The sequence below is a fragment of the Eumetopias jubatus genome, unplaced genomic scaffold (assembly GCF_037043125.1).
Source record: "Eumetopias jubatus isolate StellerSeaLion01/CBP00866 unplaced genomic scaffold, mEumJub1_p1.0 scaffold_14, whole genome shotgun sequence".
Taxonomy (NCBI): Eukaryota; Metazoa; Chordata; class Mammalia; order Carnivora; family Otariidae; genus Eumetopias; species Eumetopias jubatus.
This window is the reverse complement of record NW_028274820.1, coordinates 23,795,690-23,817,345: the sequence shown is the minus strand read 5'-3', so window position 1 is coordinate 23,817,345 and position 21,656 is coordinate 23,795,690. Positions and strand designations below refer to the sequence as shown.

At 38.2% G+C, this 21,656-nt stretch overlaps 1 protein-coding gene across 3 annotated transcripts in view; it reads right to left on the bottom strand.

Annotated features, from left to right (window-relative positions):
- Positions 1 to 12,816: 12,816 nt before the first annotated feature.
- The window catches only part of PTPN12 (protein tyrosine phosphatase non-receptor type 12), an 87,680-nt gene continuing 78,840 nt past the window's right edge, over positions 12,817 to 21,656 (bottom strand). For all 3 annotated transcript variants that reach the window (XM_028120483.2, XM_028120491.2, XM_088018341.1), the window contains exons 14-18: positions 18,994 to 19,071; positions 18,044 to 18,111; positions 17,135 to 17,165; positions 13,911 to 14,018; positions 12,817 to 13,677 (exon numbers count right to left, since the gene is read on the bottom strand). In XM_028120483.2, the coding sequence (XP_027976284.1) occupies positions 13,616 to 13,677; positions 13,911 to 14,018; positions 17,135 to 17,165; positions 18,044 to 18,111; positions 18,994 to 19,071 (347 nt within the window). In that variant the 3' untranslated portion in view covers positions 12,817 to 13,615. The remainder of the gene's footprint in view (positions 13,678 to 13,910; positions 14,019 to 17,134; positions 17,166 to 18,043; positions 18,112 to 18,993; positions 19,072 to 21,656) is intronic.

Below are 21,656 nucleotides of genomic sequence, written 5' to 3'. Positions count from 1 at the left end.
GGGGAGGGGCAAAGGGAAAGGGAGAAGCAGGCTTCCTGTGGAGCAGGGAGTCGGATGCAGGGCTGGATCCTAGGACGCTGAGATCATGACCTGAGCCGGAGGCAGAGGCCTAACCAAGGAGCCACCCAGGCGCCCCAAGAATTGTTGTTAATTTTTTAGATGCATAATGATATTATAGTTAGTGTCAACAATCACTCCGATCACTTTTACAATAAGCTCTTTGTTTTTTCAGATTGTTATACATTGTTTCTTTCATAATTAATTTATGGCTCTGTGTTTTATTGCCAGAAAGTTTATTGTGCTAGGCATTTTACATATGTTAAATAACTTAATCCTTGTAGCAGTGCTTGTGAGGAAGGCAAATTATAGTGTTCATTAAGAGAAACAACTATCACAGCCTTTCTAGAAGTGGATAAAAACAAATGCCTATTTTAAAGTACCCTTAGTATGTCTAGGAATGAAGGAGGCAGGCGGACTTTCAGAGAAGTACCACCACTAATTGTAGGGAAAGTAAATGATCAGATAACCTCTCTCTATTTTTAAGACTTCTTTTTTTATTTTTTTATTATTTTTTTAAGATTTATTTGAGAGAGCGAGAAAGAGAGGGAGAGTACATGAGAGGGGGGAGGGTCAGAGGGAGAAGCAGACTCCCTGCTGAGCAGGGAGCCCGATGCGGGATTCGATCCCGGGACTCCGGGATCATGACCTGAGCCGAAGGCAGTCGCTTAACCAACTGAGCCACCCAGGCGCCCTATTTTTAAGACTTCTTAGTTTTTATAAAGTAAACATTAGATTTGATGTTTAAAATATTTTCTTACTTTTATCCCTGAAAGTATGAGAGGGCACCTGTTGTCTCATTTTAAAGATGAAGTCAACAACCCAAAGCACACCCCCCGCCAGGTAAGATGAATGTGAAGCATATTGAGAGCCTTGGTGTTATCAGACACAGCCACGGGGGTGAAACGGGGGCGATCCGGGCCCCCAAAACTAGCTGGCTGCAGTCTTGAACTTGCGGTTCTCTCTGTTAATGGGCTTAGACCATGCATTCCAAAATTCTGTGCTACGGGGCAGAAACAGTCTTAGACATTACAGTGGTCTGTGCCCTTCCAAAGCTCAACAGCACCCAACAAAATATTATTACCATTTCTCTCACTAGGGAGAATATAAATCTATACTTTCTCCTTGTTGGGGGAGGTGGTGAGGGGCCGATAATGAAAAAAAAGTTTCAAAGTCACTGGCTTAGACCAAAAGAGGTTTTATCTAGGATATGGTGATTCTGTCCTTCTCCCCCAGATTTTGGATAGCTTACAAAATCAAAATGCTACCTTGTTTTTCTAAAAATAACCCACCAAATGCCACTTTCTTCAAGGAGAATTGTGGCATCTCTGCCTAATGGAAAATTGGTACTTAGTTGGTTGAAGGGATGTCTGAATAGCTCCCTTGGGGAACTGCAGCCCCAGTTGACTTGAGCTATTCTTACAGCGAGCTTATTAACTGGTGATCATTAGTCTCTGCTAAAGTTTGTGCTTCCGTAAACAATCCTAAAACTTGTTGGTAGGTAACCATTTAGAGTTAGTGTCCTGTACCTCTGGATTTCACCCCCTTGCTTATATGGAACTGCTGTAGAATTTTCTAGCTTGAACCAAAGATGTGAAATTGCTATTCCTTACCCTTAAGCTGATGCTGCCCTGAGGTAATACCAGAAATGTCACTCCGCTTGTCTCTAAAGTTTATATAACAGGATTTGAGTCTGAAAAAGATGCCCTCTTCCCCCTGACTGAATGCCACCTCTATTCACATGATTTTATTGCAACCAACGTGTTCACAGTGTATAGAGAAAAGTGGGTTTGGCACTCAAGAGGCTTGCAAAATAATGCCGAAGATATATTTTCAAAACAGCTAATTTTATTGTATTTATTTATTTTTTAAGATTTTATTTTTAAGTAATCTCTACACCCAATGTGGGGCTTGAACTCACAATCTCAAGATCAAGAATCGTCTGCTCCATTGATGGAGCCAGCCAGGCACCCCCTAAAACAGCTAATTTTAAATGATGTGGGGGAAAAAAAATTGCTTAGCATACTAGCGCTAAGGAGACTTGATGGAAGAGCAGTGGATTGGGCCAGAAGTCAAGGCACTGATGCATTGAGAAGTAGGAAGGTTTATGAAGAGAGTACTGCTGCCGGACTTTGAAAGGTGGGTTAGTGCACTCTGCACTTGAAGAAGGTGGTGAGGGCATTCCATGCAGGGGTTGGCTGTTGAGTGAGACCCAAAGAGCAAAGCACAGAGGTGAAAAATTCCAAGGAATGCTAAGTTTCTCTAGCTGAAGGTTAGGGTGGAGAGCCAGTAGTGGCAGATGGAGCTAGAAAGCTTGGAGCCACATCGTGGATCTCAAATGACACGCAAAGGCCTCCCTGCTCTCATGGTTAGTTCCCAGGGTTACTGAAGTGGACTGTTACTTGAATACATAATACCACCTAACTGCATATTTGTCTCCACCCCCACCATCTTCATCCAGCAGAAAAGGACCAAAATTTCCCTGCATGTGATCTTGGACAAGTTAACCTCTCTCTGTACCCTGACTTCCTCTTCTATAAAATGGAGATTATAGATAGTGCCTACCTTTTTTTTTTTTAGATAGTGCCTACCTTATTAAATGAGTCATTCACAACAGTATATGTGAGTGGAGGAGGCATCATATGAGAGTTAAATAAGTTATTTATCCAAAGTTCTCAATTGTTTTGAGGCATAGAAAAAAAAAAAAAGAAGGATTTTAGATCAGTGTTGACTCCCAACCATGGGCTTAAGACTTTTCACATTAAAAATTATTATGTTAGGGGTGCCTGGGTGGCTCATTCGGTTAAGTGTCTGCCTTCGGCTCAGGTCATGATCCCGGGGTCCTGGGATCGAGCCCCGCATCAGGCTCCCTGCTCAGCGGGAAGCCGGCTTCTCCCTCTCCCACTCCCCCTGTTTGTGCTCCCTCTCTCGCTGTGTCTCTCTCTGTCAAATAAATAAATAAAATAAAATAAATTATTATGTATATCATAGCTTTAATGTAATAGCAAAAAGGCCTCCAAGATGTCCTTTTATTTTAGAGCTCATGTAAATGCTTTTCCTGCCCTAGAAGCTGCTTACAGAGTGTTATTAAATAGGTGGGTACATTTTGGGGCATCTGACTGGCTTTTGGAATAGCATGAGACTTTTGATCTTGGGGTCGTGGATTCAAGCCCCACACTGGGTATAGAGACTACTTTTAAAATGTGTGTGTGTGTGTGTGTGTGTGTGTGTGTGTGTGTGTATACACAGACACATATATATATAAAGTGGGTACATTTCTAATTCCTTAAGGCTTGAATTAAAACTTTGGAAATTCCTTGGCTTTGACCTACAGCCTTTTGACATTTTCACTGTTCATTACCAACTATATGTTGAGAATAGGAAGCGAAAGCACACATAGCTATTTCATACACCTATGAAAAGTGCAAAAGTGACAGTAGATAGGAAAAAAGTGGACCTACATTAAATATTTGTAGACTTTGGACATTTTCGGTTTTCCATTGTTGTCATTGTTTCACTTATATATTGCCGCATAATAAACCAGTATACGACATAATGGTTTCAAAACAACACTTGATTATTTCTCACAGTTCTGGGGACTGGGAGCGCTAGGTGGGATGCGGGATGCTTCTCTCCCACGTGGTATTGATTGGGACTGACTCTCCACATAGTCTCTCAGGGGTGGTGTGGTTAAGAATTTCTTTCCTTGCCATCAGCAGGGCCCCAGGAGATGGGAGTAGCCTGACCTTTTAAGGTATAGAAACAGAATCAGCCCAGAAACACATCTGCTGTGTTTTATTAGCCAAAGCAAGGTACGAGGTCAGCCTAGATACTAGAGGTAAGAAAAAAGACTCCACCTCCGTGGGAGAAGCTGCAAAATATCGTGGCCATGATTTCCAGGCGTCATCAGTTTTCAGGCTGTATATTTTAAAGCTTACAAATGACATTTGACCTAAGGACTAGCCCCTTTTCTAGTCAGTTAACAAGGAAACATTTCTTGCCTGCTAAAGCTTACACCCCTAGCTTCTTTGAAATCTAGAGACATATAGCGAGGTTAGTAGTCAAGAGTAAGGATTTGAGAATGGGAGCTAGGTTTAAATTCTGGCTTTGCTACTTTGTGTGACTTAAAATTACCTAAAGTCTGTATTCTTCAGATTCATCCATTAAACAGGGATATTTACCTGGCAAGGTTTTTATGACGATTAAGTAAGATAATATGTGTTCAGAGATTATCGGGGTGACTGGCACATGGTAAGCATTTAGCAAATTTAATAATTTTTATTAGATAAGTCTGAGTCTGCCTGACGGCTATTGATGTCTTATGATTTGCTCATGCCGGGGCTCCTGGGTGGCTCAGTTGGTTAAGCGTTTGCCTTCGGCTAGCATCATGATCTCCAGGTCCTGGGATCAAGCCCAGCTTCGGGCTCCCAGCTCACTGGGGAGCCTGCTTCTCCCTCTGCCTCTGCCTCTCCCCCTGCTTGTGCTCTCTCTCTCATATGAATAAATAAAATCTTAAAAAAAATTTTTTAAGATTTGCTCATGCCTCTTGCAAAGTGGGACACTTGGTATTAGGGCCTTGATAAACATTCTCAAACAGTGAAGCCACCCACAGAATCTTTTGGGCTCTTAGTTTTCTGAATTTTCTTGAGTGCATTTCCTGACTTTTTGGATCCATAAATTTCCTCTTGGTTTGCTTTGCTGCCCTCTTCTGGTAGAATGGGGAAAAGTTCGGTGATAATCCGAGGCCTATAGCCTCAATAAAAGCTCTATTTGAAATCCTTTGTCAAAGAATCCAGCTTTCAGAAATCTTTGATCCTAACTTCCTAAGTGAATTCAGATGAAAGTAACGTCTAAATATAAAACTTCTAAATATACATTTCAGTTTATTTCTCCCATCCAAGTTTATTTCTGTTAAATCGATAGTGACAGATGGAACAGTAAGATTAAAATGGACAGCTCACTTTAGGTTGAAAAGATGGTAAGAATACTTTGTTATGCTGATCAGCAATAGGAAATTCCCTAGAAACTGCATTTCACTTTTCTGAAACAATTAAATGTGTATATAGAAAATTTTTTTCTAATGTTAATTTCAGCTAAATCCCTACATCTTTCAAGTTATGACATATGTAGTATCCCTAGATTGGTATTTTAAATTTTTTGCATAGAAGCTGCATGAAAATGTTATTGTGTGCTTACTTCAAAAACAATGAGAGATGCTAAATACTTAGATTTTATATTTAATACAGTATATTATTTAAATGCTTTTTCACACATTTAGTTATTAGAAGACATTGGAAATATTCTAATAGGTTATATATAAGTAGATAAAACTAAAATTTAGAAGGCACAATACTTTAAAATATTACAGAGGTATAGATGATCTGCACATTTGTGTACTTATCAAACAATCCTACTGAAGAATTTTTCCATCAGAAAAAAATATAATATTGAGGGTCAAGGTGGGCAAAATGATGGGTGAAGGTGGCCAATAGTACAAACTTCCAGTTATAAAATAAATAAGTCATGGATATGTAATGTACAATGACTGTATTTAATAATACTGTATTGCATATTTGAGAGTTGTTAAGAGAGTGGATCTAGAAAGTTCTCATCTCAAAAAAAAGGTAACTATGGAAAAAAATAAAGGAATTACTGATTTTTTAAAAACATAGTATTTTAAGACATTTAGAACTGTTTTCCTGTTTCCTGCTTGGCTATTCAGGCATAACTCTGTAGTAGCTAAGAGTATATTCTTGTTGACATTTTGGCAAGCACAGTTTCAAGTCACAAATGCTACTTCATTAAGTCATGATACAGTACATATGCCATGCTATCTCTAAAAAATGTAAAATGCCTGGAATCTTTGGAATTCCCTTCCCCCACTAATTCAACAAAGTCCAGATTTGTTATAGGACAGAACACAGACACATCTCCTGGAGCTATTTCAACCAGTGAAATAGCTGGTTGAACATTTCAACCAGTGAAAACTGGTTAAATGATCTAAATACCAGTCATTTGCACATCTTAGGAGATCTGTGCACCTTAAAGACAAATAACTGAGGAAACAGATTGCAGCAAATCTGTTAAGAAAATACAGTTTATATTCAAAACTGCATCTGCTTTGCACTTTTAGCAAATATGCAGTGGCTTCTTATTGAGTGGATATGTGCCAAAATCTTAGTTTAAAGCTTTTGCAATTCTCCATCTGCCAGAATGAAAATTTGAGCTTCTGGCCTATAAGAGCTGTGTAACAAAGATCCAGTATTAGAGAATAGAGTATTTAAAATCTGAAATTAATTCACATTTCATTATTTAGAAAGCTATTAATAGAGTCTGGGGGTCTTGGGGTTGTGAGTTCAAGTGCCATGTTAGATGTAGAGCTTACTTAAAAAAAATAAAAATAAAAAAAGGAAGGCTATTAATGGAGTCTGAATTTTTGACATCCAATGTAACATCACTAAAAGCAGATATTGAGGAGATATCCGTGTAAGAAAACAAAAGCAGCAAGAACTTTTCCCAAACTAGCACAATAGTGATTTAATTCAATTTAATCCTATTTAATCTAGTTTAATCCTTAAACTAGAATGATTTCATGGATTGCAATCAAGAGTACCAAATAAATATCTTTCTGTTTTTTTTTAAGATTTTATTTATTTATTTGACAGAGAGCGAGACAGCAAGAGAGGGAACACAAGCAGGGGGAGTGGGAGGGAGAAGCAGGCTTCCCACGGAGCAGGGAGCCAGATGCGGGGCTCGATCCCAGGACCCCGGGATCATGACCTGAGCCGAAAGCAGACGCTTAATGACTGAGCCACCCAGGCGCCCCACCAAATACATATTTCAACAAAAGTATTACAATCAGAGTACATTTTTTGGGCTCAATATAATTAAGATGGCATTCTTTACTTGAGATTCTCTCAAAAGCTTCATATTGCAAATTGCATTTATTCTTTTTATTGCTCCCCTTCACATTTACTTCACATTTCACAAAACTGTCTTTTTTTAGTTTAATTGTGAAGAAGTCCTTAATATATGTGTATAGATGTCTTCAGAACAGAGCCAGCTATTCAGTTTGAAAACTATGGATATATTCTTGGGAAACTACTCACAGTCAGTGGGTAATGTTTTTGACCACTCTTACTTTTGAGCTGGTTCCAGGAGCAGGGGCAAGTCTATAAACCACCTATTAGTCAGCTTCACTCCCTGAGGGTATTTATGTGGGTGCTTTGAATCACGTGTCAAGAGGTATGAAGTTTGAAAATACAAAGACTTAATAGAAGGGTGGTTGGGAATGTAAATCAAAATCAGGTGTGGACTATCTTAACATGTGCTATGGACTTGGATTCAACTCACCTCTTCAATTGACATTTATTTTCTACTCTCTGTCAGGACAATGTTTAAGAAAATACATATATTCAAAATTAGTTCTACTTTGTACATTGAGCTGTTTTCAAAGTCTGTATATATATATGCCAACATTTTCCCTAAATATCATGATCATTTCTCTCAAGGGGCTAGATTAGTGGAGCAGAAGGTCTAAGTACATTGATCCATAAATGGGGTACAGACACAGAGAAAATGGGTTGACTGACTTGGTGTGGGAAACGGGATGAGATGAATGGTTTAGTAAAAGATGTAACGCTTGAATTAGTCTTGATAGATGAGTAGGGCTCACCAGAACAACGACAAAGTAGGGTGTTTCAAGACAGAGGTTATAGTGTAAGTAAGGTGTAGGGGGCTCAAGAAACGTTTTTTTTCTTTTAAAGATTTTATTTATATATTAGAGAAAGAGAGCACAAGTTGGGGGAGGCAGAGGGAGAAGCAGGCCTCCCGTGGAGCAGGGAGCCTGATGCGGGACTCGATCCCAGGGTCCTGGGATCATGACCTGAGCTGAAGGCAGACGCCCAACCGACTGAACCACCCAGGTGCCCCCTTTTATCAAAAGATTTATTTATTTATTTATTTATTTATTTACTTGAGAAAGAGAGAGGGAGTACAAGCAGGGGGAGGGGCAGAGGAAGAAGCTGACTCCCCACCGAGCAGGGAGCCCAACACAGGGCTCGATCCCAGGACCTGAGCCAAAGGCAGACACCCAACAAACTGAGCCACCCAGGCGCCCCTAGGTACAGTATTCTTACAATAAATAAGCTAGAGAAAAGAAGATATTGTTTAAAAAAATCATAAACACTGGAATATTACTCAGCGATAAAAAAGAATGAGATCTTACCATTTGCAACAACATGGATGGATGTAGATGGTATTATGCTAAGTGAAATAAATCAGTGAAAGACGAGTACCATAGGCTTTCCCTTATATGTGTACTCTAAAAAACAAAACAAATGAATAAAGCAGAAACAGACCCATAAATAGGGAACAAACTGATGGTAGCCAGAGGGGAGACGGATGGGGGGGATGGGTAAAATGGGTGAAGGGGGGTGGGACGTACAGGCTTCCAGTTTTAGGATGAGTAAGTCATGGACATGAAAGGTGCAGCATGGGGAATATAGTCCATGGTAATTGCTGAAGATGGTAGCTACAGCTAGAGTTGTTGAATCAGTATGTCTTACACCGGAAACTAATGTAACTTTGTCAACTAAATTTCAATAAAAATTTTTAAAAAAATTTTTAACAAAAATCAATAGGGAAAATATACTTACAGTACTGTACTGCATGTACTGAAAAAAAATTGTATTGGGGCACCTGGGTGGCTCAGTCGGTTAAGCATCCGACTCTTGGTTTTGGTTCAGGTTGTGATCTCAGAATCAGGAGATCGAGTCCCACGTTGGGCCCCACGCTCAGTGCCGGAGTCTGCTCAAGTTTCTCTCCCTCTTCCTCTGCCCCTCCCTCTGCAGGCTCCTGTGCAAGCACATGCCCACTTGCTCTCAAATAAATCAGTCTTTAAAAAAAAAAAAAAATCATGTATAACTGGACCTGTGCAGTTCAAACCCTTGTTGTTCAAGGGTCAGCCACAGTTCATTATGACCAGAGCACAGATAGAAACAGTTAAAGGCTGCAAAGGCCGGCAGCATCATCTGCTGTTAGCCTTGATCCCGTGGGCCTTGCTCTCCAGTTGCATTATGCATCAGAATCACCTATGGTACAAGTTTTATTTATTTAAGTAATCTCTATACCCCATGTGGGGTTCGAACTCACGACCCCAAGATCAAAAAGTCGCATGATCTTCTGACTGAGCCAGCCAGGGGCCCCTAAAGCACACATTTCTTATTCCCCTTCTAATTTGGCTCCAGGGGAGGACCGTGGAACCCGAATTTTAAGGACATTTCCCAAAAATTCTAATGCAGTACAACTTGGGACACAGTTTGAAGAAATATTACCATAGACAGTGAAGAGCCCTTAAAGATTTTTTAGGGAAAAAGTAACTCTTAGGTCACGAGCAGATCAGATTGGCCTTTGGTAGCGAGGAAGCTGGGTTGAAGAGACGAGAGCCCAGAGGGCAGAGTTCACCAGACGGATGACTAGTACGCAGAATGCCAGAAAGAGGACGCCGCTCACCAGGGTAGGGGAGCGTGCCCATGTTTAACCTAAATCAAGTGTCAACAAAGAGAAATGTGAGGATTTGCAATATTACTGCAAAAGTTCGTTTAAATACCCAATTCTCCCCGGGGTTTTTGTGCCCTCACGGTTCCATTCCTGGCCGTATTAATTCCCTATTATTGATCCCTAGTCTGGACACTTCTTATGAGCTTCAAACCTACCTAGGGACTGGACATCACCTCCTGGGTGCTGGGGGTTATCCCAAACTCGACGTATTCAAAATGGAGATTCTCATTTCCCAACCAGAATGCTGGGAACCAAGAGACCCTCCCTTTCCCTCATATCCATCTAGTTACCTAAACAGGAGTAAGAACTTGACGCTGTACTGTACTGCATGTACTGGAAAAACTTGTAAATTGACTTGTAAATTCAATCTCAGAAGATAAAAAGACAAACTGATACGCAGTAAACTCTTCACAGTCAAGAATTTAACGTTCAGTTCAGTTTCAACTTTAAGTGACCCCAGGGATTTAGAACACAAAGTTATGTGATTTCCCTCAGGCAAAAATCTTAACCACAGGTCCTACCTGAGGCTGTTACACTTAAGTTACTTAGCTAATGACTGAGGCTGGCTCAGCACTGACCTATAACTGTGGCTTTATTGCTCTTTATCTATAGAGAAACTGTCCATAAAGTAAAAAGTACTAGAGTGAAAATTTATGAAAATTTGCTTCCAAAGGAAAAATTTGCTTCCAAAGGAAAAAATGCTTCCAAAGGAAAGCTAACTGATTGTGTTACGATGGAAAGATCTTAAAGGCCTTTGTAGCCTTAGCTGTACAAGGTAGAGGTTTTGGATAAAGAGGCAGGATGAATTTGGCAATGATTTATCTCAGATACAAATGAGCTTACCATATGCTTTACATGGAAGAAGAAAAATGAGTAACTGTTCTACCAAGTGTCCCAGGCAATCTAAAAACCCGTGAGAGAAAGCTAATAAAGCTAGAAAAAGGCAGAATTTAAAGTACCATCCTAGGGGCGCCTGGGTGTCTCAGTCGGTTAAGTGTCTGCCTTCAGCTGAAGTCATGATCCAGGGATCCTGGGATCAAGCCCTGTGTCAGACTCCTTGCCTGTCAGGCTCCCTGCTCGGCAAGGAGTCTCCTTCTCCCTCTCCCTCTGCCCCTCCCCTGCTCATGGTCACACATGCTCTCTCTCAAAAAAATATTTTTTTTAAGATTTTATTTATTTGACAGAGACACAGCGAGAAAGAGAACACAAGCAGGGGGAGCAACAGAGGGAAAGGGAGAAGCAGGCTTCCCGCTGAGGAAGGAGCCCAGTGCGGGGCTCGATCCCAGGACCCTGGGATCATGACCTGAGCCAAAGGCAGATGCTTAACAACTGAGCCACCCAAGCGCCCCCCAGAAATAAATAAAATATTTAAAAAAAAATATATCATCCTAAAGATAGGCAATAGAAAGCAAAGAAAAAAAAAACTAGAAACATACAGATCAATGGATACCTAACTGGTATCAATGGCTACCTGACAAAACCATGTAACAGTGGAGCAAGGGCATTAAATGGTGATTGATCAATGGGGAAAAAAACTACCTCATTCCCTGAGCCAAAAAATGTAGTCTTAGATATAAAATACAAATTCCTTCAAACTAAAATAGGTAGTTCATAAAAAAAGTATCCACGTGGTCAGTCACAAGCGCATAAAATGTGCTCAACATCATTAGTCATGAAGGACCACTTTGTATCCATTAGGAAGGCTAAAATGAAAATTAAGGGCAATACCAAGAAATACGTAACAATTAGAACAACCATTTAGAATAACTGTCTGGCAGTATCTACTAAAGGAGAATATGTATGTGTACACTGTAATCCCAAAATTCTACTCCTTGATGTATAGCCAACAGGTTTATGTATATATGGACACCAAATAACACATTAAAAAATGTTCGTAGTACGCTCGGTGCAGAGTCCACTTGGGATTCTTTCCCTCTCTCTCTCAAATAAATGAATCTTAAAAAAAGAATTGTTCACAGTAGCATAATTTGTAATATTCCGAAACCAGAAATAAAATGTCTGTTAATAGCAGAATGGACACACTGGGGTACATGCATACAATGCAAAATTCTATAGCAATGAAAAATAAGTAACTGCTACTCATATAATAAACAAATCTCAGAAGTCCAAGGGATAATCTTCTCAGTGGCAGATCCCATTCTATTGCTCAACCTGGATGGTGGTCACACTCACACACAGGTGTGTAAACTTTGTGATGATTATGATTATTAGGACTTTTGCACTCTTCTGAATACATGTTATTTTTCAATGAAGATGTTCCAAGCAACTCCTTCCTAACAAAAAAAAGTTTGTAAATGATTTTAGTACCATATTATATAAATCAAGTGTGTAGAGGAGCTACATATTTTTTTCAGTTGTTTTATTTCAGTTTGAATTTTTTTAGGAAAATGATGCTACGGAGATGTCTTGTGTCTTGTGAATGTCAAGGGTCCCTTGTATTCACATTTCCTTATGACCAAAATATATGGGGAAAATATAAGATTCTAAGGAATGAACACGAAGACCATTGAGCTTAAAGAAAAACTGACAAGAAATTATAGTATTATTTTCTCCTCTACAGTAATCCTATTAGTCTCGTAATTTCTTCTTCCTTTCGTATACAGAGGGAAAATATAGATGTCCATTAACTTCAATCCCTGGTGTCAGAATTCAAACTTGCAATTTACGGATGGGGAGCTATGCTCCAGTTGTGGAGTGGGAAGAAACCAGTTCCCCTTTCCTAGCCTCTGTCTTGGATCTTAGTAGGCAGTAATGAGAAGGCCGCCTAGGGCTGACTCAAGGATAAGTATTAGAATTAGTAGCAGTAGGGGCGCCTGGGTGGCTGAGTCATTGAGCGTCTGCCTTCAGCTCGGGTCATGATCCCGGGGTCCTGGGATCGAGCCCCGCATTGGGCTCCCTGCTCAGCGGGAAGCCTGCTTCTCCCTCTCCCCCTGCTAATGTTCCCTCTCTCACTGTGTCTCTGTCAAATAAATAAAATAAAATCTTAAAAAAAAAAAAAACGAATTAGTAGCAGTATTGGGAGTGGTGAAGCCATGTTTTTGCAGACGGTTCTCCCTATTCTTTTAATTAAGAGTTTAAACCCCATTCACACTCATGACTTAAAGGCTGAGCCTGCAGGAAGGTGGATAATAACTCCAATTTCCTAGGAATGAGGAATGAAAAACCAAGACAAGTAGGCACTGTAAAACTGTTGTTTTTTTAATGCAGGTCAGATATCCTGAAACATACATGTATTTTGATAGTCTTCTAATCCCACTTGAGTTCAAATATTAAAGTAACACACACGAGCTAAGAGAATTCAATATTGTTCCAAGGCACTTACTGAATCTCCATGACTAGATGAAAACAAGGACAATTAGGGTGGACAATTAGACAGTATATAATATAAAAATAACTTTTTGCTTACAATTTACAAAATGTATTATTATTACAATCTTTGATCTCTGATAACCTGCAATGCTGGCTGCATGAATCCAGCAATTTTAAAATTCAGAAACTATTTTCTAAAACTTCAGGGCAAATAATTTACAAATAAGGTACACAAAGATTTAGACCATGCAGAAATTTCTTACATCTTCTGTTAATAATATTTTATGACTGCAACTTTATGAAATTATATACCTACTTGCCCTGTACATATACAAAATAATGCATACATGATAAAACATTAGCAAAAGAGTAGTCCTTAAACTCAATTTATCATAAAAGTATTACTATATTAACATGTCTACAAGCAGCGTGTAACAGGGTTAAGAGACATTAAGGCAATAATACTTGAAGTTACAAAATAAACCGTATGTAATACTTTTTTCCTAAGTGTAGTATAAGGCAGGTAGATGGTCCCAGCAAAAAAATACTAAGGTAACAATCTACACTGCTGTTAGTCCCACATTTTTAAGATGGAATACTATAAATCTGGCTTTCAGTGGCACTTGAATTTTCCAGTATAATTTAAAGTGTCTTTTAGCTCCCTGAATCATGTCCATTCTGAAGGTGGATCTCTTGGTCCTTTGGGTTTTCCACAGCGGTTACGAAAACCTGTAATCAAAACACCACAGTAATTGGTCAGTGTCCAGAAATGTTTTTTAATTTACTAAAAACTCTTAATTTGCTTTGGGTAGTTCATTTAAGAACCTGAATAAATCATAGCAAAAAGTATGATAAACTCTGCCTTCAGGAAAGCCTGAAATGATGGCAAATAATCTTTTCTCATTCTTGCCAGCATTAACTACATAACTTAAAGTTTTAAAATTATTTAGAAAACAAATTACCAATATCTGTGGCCTCTGTTGGACTTTCTGATATTTGATCTTTCTTGTTACTGAAAATAGGTGGACATTCTATACAAGTCTCTGTGTGAGTACCTCCTGCTGGATGATCTAAAATGCAAAATAAAGCCATTGTTAATCAGCATCATTTGTAGCATCATATGTAGAATCCTCTTAATTATTTTAATGTCTGTATTAAGTTAAAAGAGCAAGTTTTCTCTCTTGGGTATCATAATTTCAGACGCCCAGATGCATATAAATGCAATGGTAGTGAACACAGGAAAATGTGTTAGGTGTTCTTGAGGGCACGCAGAAATCGTCAGTGAGTTGTTCTGCAATGTATGGATTCTCCTTATGCTCTTAACTTTAATAAACCTCAATCTTGCCATTTTATATTTCCTTAAGGTAGTTGTACTATGTGCCAATGTCCTAAGGCTATAATTTCAAGTGAGATGCGTTATATGGAAACCAACAACAATCAAGTTCATAGTTAATTAATGGACTACTGGCTTTTTTTGGACTACTGGCTTCTAACCGTAATTTTTTTCTTTCAAAGTTTTACATCAGGGCGCCTGGGTGGCTCAGTCGTTAAATGTCTGCCTTCGGCTCAGGTCATGATCCCAGGGTCCTGGGATCGAGCCCCGCATCGGGCTCCCTGCTCCACAGGAAGCCTGCTTCTCCCTCTCCCACTCCCCCTGCTGTGTTCCCTCTCTCGCTGTGTCTCTCTGTCAAATAAATAAATAAAATCTTAAAAAAAAAAAAGCTTTACCTCAGTTAAATTTTAGTTTACTTCTTTAATTACCGATGCCTAAGATTAGTAATAAAAGAAATTTTGTTAAAAAACTTTTATGGAAGCTTGGAATACGAGTCAAAGAATACAAGATCCTTGTCCTTAAGTGCTTATAGTTTAGACAGGGGTCAGCAAACTTTTTTTTTTTTTTTTAAGATTTTATTTATTTATTTGAGAGAGAGAGAATGAGAGATAGAGAGCACGAGAGGGAAGAGGGTCAGAGGGAGAAGCAGACTCCCCGCTGAGCAGGGAGCCCGATGTGGGACTCGATCCCGGGACTCCAGGATCATGACCTGAGCCGAAGGCAGTCGCTTAACCAACTGAGCCACCCAGGCGCCCGCAAACTTTTTCTATAAAGCGTTAGAGAATAACTATTTTAGGCTTTGCAAGCCACATACAGTCTCTGCCACATTTTCTTCATTGATTTTTGTTTCTTTGTTTTTAAACAACTTTTTTTTTTTAAGTAAGCTCTACACCCAAAGTGGGGCTTGAACTCATGACCCTGAGATCAAGAGTCCCATGGTCTACCAACTGAGCCAGCCAGAGACCCCTAAACAACTCTTGAAAATAAAAATCATTCATTCAGCTCAAGGTCAGAACAAAAACTAGTCTAGCAGGAGAGACTGCCAAGCACGTTATTATTATACTGGTTTGGTAAGTTTTATAGTAAAATGATGTAGAGTGCAATGGGGACAGAGAGGAGAGGCATGGCGATGAAACTAGTGGTTTCAGGACTGGCTTCTAGAAAAAAATGATGATCTAGTCAAAAGGCCTCAATTTTCTCAGTGAAGTAAAAGGTCATCTACTGAGTAAGAGTAGGACTGATGATTTCAGAAGAAATTAAAGATTTATTTTTAATTATTTATTTCCTTATTCTTTTTTTGGTGGGCAACAAAGCAAAGTTTATTGAGGGAGATAGTACAAAGCTCCCAAAGAAGGAGGGGACCCGAGAGTGTTGCCCAGAAGAAATTAAGGATTTAGAAAATTCGGGATGCCTGGGTGTCTCAGTTGGTTAAGCGGCTGCCTTCAGCTCAGGTCATGATCCCAGGGTCCTGGGATCAAGCCCCGCGTTGGGCTCCCTGCTCAGCGGGGAGCCTGCTTCTCCCTCTGCCTGCCGCTCCCCCCGCTTGTGCTCTCTCTCTTGCGCTCTAATAAATAAAATCTTTAAAAAAAAAAAGATTTGGAAAATAGAAAGGATACCAACTAGAGCATATAAGATAACCAAGCAAAGCTAAGTGCCCAATTATGGATGAAGATCCAGAATTGTAGGCTCAATCTGTAAAGCAGAATGATGTTCCCCAGCAGTATTCAGGAGTTTCGAGGGATAAAATAAAATGGTATGGGAGTTAGGAGCAAGACAGTGGAGGTTAATTTCGAGTATGACCAGAGTAATGGAGGGCAGTGTCTAGATTGGCTAGAGAAGAGAATCCAGAAAGGAGTTAGCATACATTAAGAAATAAAGGGCCCAGGGATCCAGCAATATCGGCAGTAGTAATAGAATAAAGACAGTAACAATAATAGCCTGGCTTCCATTTGAGTGCCTATTACGTGCCGAGCACGGTGCTGATATTCCATGAATGTGATCTCATTAACTCCTCAAAAACAATGCTCTAGGGTAGGTGCTATTATTACCTCCATTTCACAGAGGAAAAAAAAAAAAAAACGGGGCTAAGATGAGGTGACTTGGCTTAAGTCACATAGTTAAGTAAAATAGTAAAAATGGAATTCCAAACCAGGTGGGCTTGACTCTAAACCTTCTGTTCTTTTCCTTATGACACGTTGCCCCAGCAAAGGAGACAAAGAGTAATAAGAATTTATGAGAGGGAATGGAGCCCCGTTAGGCATAGATGCAGGGAAGGGGCAGCTAAAGTAGAAGGGAGGGCAAGGGCAGCAATGACAGATGAACTGGGGGAATTGTATAGGCTAGAATGTTTGATGAGCTGCTTTCATGGTCACTGACTTATAGGAATTAATAATAACTTGATGTATTTTACCATGATAATAAAAGAAACGTGGCAGAAAAATTTCTAACTTGGCATTATAACACTGGGTTGAGCTACATAATCTTACTGGTCTTCACAAATGTAGAAGTGCTAAAAAGAAGAATTACAAACAACTGATTTTTAGGGACCTCATTCAATAATCTAGATGAATTTGGGACATTTATTCAAATCACTGTCACATCTAGATTCTAAGTGTTTTTATAAACAACAGAAATTAAAACACAGAAAAATATTTTTTAAAATAATGTTTTCTCCATTAGCCTGTACCTACCAATAACAAATGTTGTTACTTCCCAGATTAATAATATCTGATACAGTAATTAATTTAAAAGAATTATACTGCATAGTTCAGGTTCAGTACACCATGAGACATGCTATTTTATGGAGATTAATCTACATAATCTATTAACAAAAAGGAATAAAATCTAACTTACCACATTTTTCAGTTCCAGAGGTTATCAGGCCCTAAAAGGAAGACATTTTAATAGCTATTACAGTATATCCCTTTTATAACAAATAATAGAAAATTTGGTCTGAGTATATATCCCAAGAAAGCAAGGTCTACTAAAATTCTCAGTGTCAAAGGGAAAGAAAACAATGGTGTTTTCAATTAGGCCTAAAATTTTTTAATGTTACAGTATTTTATACTGAGATGAAAAAGACAGGGGAACTATTTTTTCCTTCTAGATGGAAACTGAAAATGCAGGAACTACTACACAAAGGACCATACAACTCCATTTCGCCAGTCCTCTACCATATTCATAAGACATAACATCATTAGTATAGGTTACCACTATTTTATGTGCCAAGTAAAGTATGTTTCTTAATCAATTGTAAGATGTACCCTAATTTGGGGGATATTAAAATATGGAGGAAATATGAAAAATATTAATGTTGATGAAAAATGGTATTTCCCATGACCAATATATTTAATTACCAAACATTTCCTGATTGTGAAAGGAAACCTCTGGTGACCAGACAAACCAAAGGATGGGACTATGTACTTAGTGTTATGGTGGGAGGAACAAAATCTAAGTATTATGACCCTGAAAATGTAACTCCTGTTCTAGTCACACCTCCAAAATGATTTAAAACATGGCATAATTCACAAATTTCAAAAACTGTCTAGAAAAATGACACTCTGAAGTCATGGTCATATGTATCTCATGTTGCCCTTTTAAAAAATTTCCTATCACATTTTATATAGACTTTTCATCTAAAATCTTAGCAAAAGAAATGCTGATAATAGTCTTAAGGTGACAGTTTTTATAACAAACTAAGATAAATTAACAAAAGAGCAAAAATACTTAGTATATAGCTGTTCCAATCCCAAAAGGACTCACTTCAGATATTTTTTGTTCAGACTGTTCCTGACTCTGAAGTTCACTCCATTCAGATCTCACAGGTGTATCTGAGAAAAATGAAATCTTACAATTAACATGTTTAGTTCTTGAATTTCTTGCATTAAAGATACAAAAACAGACCCTATAGATTTTTTTAGAAACTATCACTCCATAAAATATTCTCTGTTAATTCAAGAAAATCCCCTTAAGTTTCCTTTCTTCAAATTTAATTAATTCAGTCATCACAGTTTATTATGTTACCATAAGCTCACGGTAATCTACACATGTGACAGACTTAGATGTACTTATTTGGTAGTATTGTAGTATATATGGCTTCACTGTTAACATTCTTGAAATCAGTTGAAATTAATATAATATTGGTAAAATATAACTCAGATAAGGCTAGGGAGGCCCCCACTGAGCATGAGACACTATAAACATATTAAAGCTGTTTTGTACTCTTTTTTAAGAAGAGACAGAAGAGAAGTATATTATGAAGGCTTTGAGCACTTTCTCCCAGTTCTCACTGCTACTCATGTGGCCTCAAGTCTCCCTCAATTAACACCGAGTTGAGGCCCACCTACAACCCAATTTAAATATTTACTTACCTAAACTGGCACCCAGTGAAGCAATTAATGCCTTTTCATAAATAAGTACTATATTTAGTGAAATGAAAAGACAACAACTTGCAAATACAATTATAATTGAATTTAACTAAATTTAAGTAACATAAATGCAGCCATTTTAGCAATCTTAGCAAGTAAAAAATATTTTCAAGTATTTAAAAAAATAAGTATTTTTCATACAAGCAATTAAAAACATTTGTCAATATCAATTCAAACCTTTTGAATTTAATTATGCAATTCAGTAGCAACTAGACTAAAATCAGCCATGTTTTTTGGAGTTTATTATTACAGTATGAAGTATGTAAAAGCAGAAGAGACACTCACTATGTTCACTTGCTAATACAAAAGATTCAGGAGTTCTTTCAGGTAGGGGAGGAGGTGAATCTTCACTAACGTCAACATCTATATTAAATACATAAAATTCAGACAAATTATGAACTTGTTAAAAATATTAACTCATTAAAGAATGAATTTGTTATCTAAACAAGAAAACTCTGACATTCTAAAAATCAGTTCCACAAGTATATGAGAACCAGTTTTTAAAAATGCAAAAAACGAACAAGAAATCCTTACTGCTTGACTCGTTATCAAGAAAATTATGAAGCTTAATGAGCAAAGCGGATTGAACTCCATCACCACCACACAGAGAAAATGACTCTCTCCTGACTTTCTGACACCCTACAGACAGTAATCACTCTGGCTTCTGAGCCTGAACACAGACTTCAATAGAAAGCAAGGGACCTCTCTGTTAGGCTTGCAGATGATGCTTTGAGTCCACGAAGGAAAGCTTCGGCCATCTGACTTAAGCCAGTGTTTCCCAAATTGGAATCAATTGCTTAACTCCTTTCATGAATTTTGCCATACTATATACCACCATCTGTCCTATTTGCTTTTTAAATCCCATTCATTTTTAACTTAACTATGTCCTTTGGTCACATTTTATTTACTAATTTTGGGGGGTCATATTTCAAACAGTAATGACAAATAACAAATTTGAAGTGTTATTTTTCTAATATACATAAGTCTATTAATTTTTTTGAATGTTCATTTATTTAATGCCTAAAATCTTCTGAACAGCGGCATATAACCTGCTCTGAGAATACTGACTGAAGCTATATTAAAGCTTTTCACCAGTAAAAACAAAATTCACTCTTGGAAAAGATAATACACAATGTGAGCCTCATCACTTAGCTTACGACATAGATTAAGATTTTATTTATCTGACAGAGAGAGTGAGAGAGAGCACACATGCACACAAGCAAGGGGAGTGGCAGGCAGAGGGAGAGGGAGAAGCAGGCTCCCGGCTGAGCAGGGAGCCCGATGTGGGGCTTGATTCCAGAGTCCTGGGATTATGACCTGAGCTGAAGGCAGCCACTTAACCGATTGAGCCATCCAGGTACCCCTGTATTAGATCTTTTGAGGTTTCACTGGTGGTAGAGAAAGCAAATATGAGGATATAATTCCGTGTATGGACTCTCAGCTTAGGAAGGATGGGGTGAAAAAAGGGAAATGTAAGAATCCTATATTATTTTGTCTGGGCCTGACAACTGTTCTCTTTAAAAAATGAACAATCGTGCCATAATACTTTGCTATTTAACCATATCTGACAGGCTATGTATTAAAGAGACTGAAAAATCAGCAAAGCCTTTTTAATTTTCAACTAGCATGAGCCAGGTATGATTGCTCGTGTTCTTCCTACATTTATTTAACTAAAGACCCAAGAAAATACAGCCTCTAGGTCCTGCTGAGAAAAGAATTCCAGTCCATTATTTTATATGTCTATCACTGGTACTGGAACTCTCTCTTGCATGTAAAGTTAAGCCACTAAAGAACAATTTACCTTATCTAATGGTAATAACTAGAGCCATCACCATTCTTCCCCTTGCCCTCATATTAACTGACAGCTCACAAGTGAAGAAATGGCTGTTGGAAGGAAGGGATGCATAATCTCACATTGTGATGCCATTTCATAATTAAGTGAACAAATCAGGAAAGGCAGTCTTACTTAGTTTACATTAAATATCAGATTATCTTTCCAGAAACTCTATACCTCTTTTTCTCATGACAGTCTTTATTCTTAAAGACTTTTATTTTCTAACTGCAGCTCTTGCTTCTCAACCCCATGTTATTCTTGGATTTCTGGATCGCCTTTCCTATGTTCTAAACTGCTGTTTTAAAGGTTATCCAACCAGAGACTGCACATTTTACACAGGCTTTTTTGCAAATCATACACTGAATGGGGACTTAGTGTAGCCAATTTTGAGAAATCTTTCAGGAGGCCTGAGTCAATATTAAAATCAGAATTCATAGCCAGGAATTTTTGCCAGGCAGTAACTTACGCAAAAGGTTGTTTTAGGTATCAAAACACAATTATTCTGTGTAATTACTTAATAAGTTCTAAAGCAAGCAAACAAAAACTAATTCCTATGCCAGTGGTTCATCTATAAGGTAAATAACTAAACATTAAAAATAGGATTGCTTGTAGTCAAGTGACAGCACAGAATACTTACACAGGACAGTTTTCAGTTAATACCAAACTCATTCAGCGTTGTTAGAATAGGGCAAAAAGAAACCACAAATCACATTTATAGCTATCTTTGCCTTGACATACAAATAAAACGGAGAGAATACAAGTGAGCTGGTGTACAGCAGGAGGACTTTAAAATACAAAATGCTGTGGAAGGATAGTTAAGAACTCCTTCTATTACCATCGACTGGTCAGGTAGCAATAACTTTTAATGAGCATATCATATCCCTGTCCTCACACCAAATTCTATTTCTACTAATGGTTTAAAGAAATATATTTCCTAGGTATAAGATGGATGCCTGCTATGCTACAAAAAGCCTAAAAAGAAAATTTCTTTTCAACTCATTTTCTTGCACAGTTACAACTTGGCAGTTATTTTTCAAACTCCAAAGTGGAGGAAGAAAAAGATATTAACAATTTTAAATTATGGCAAACTAGTAAAGTAATATTTATGGTGGTA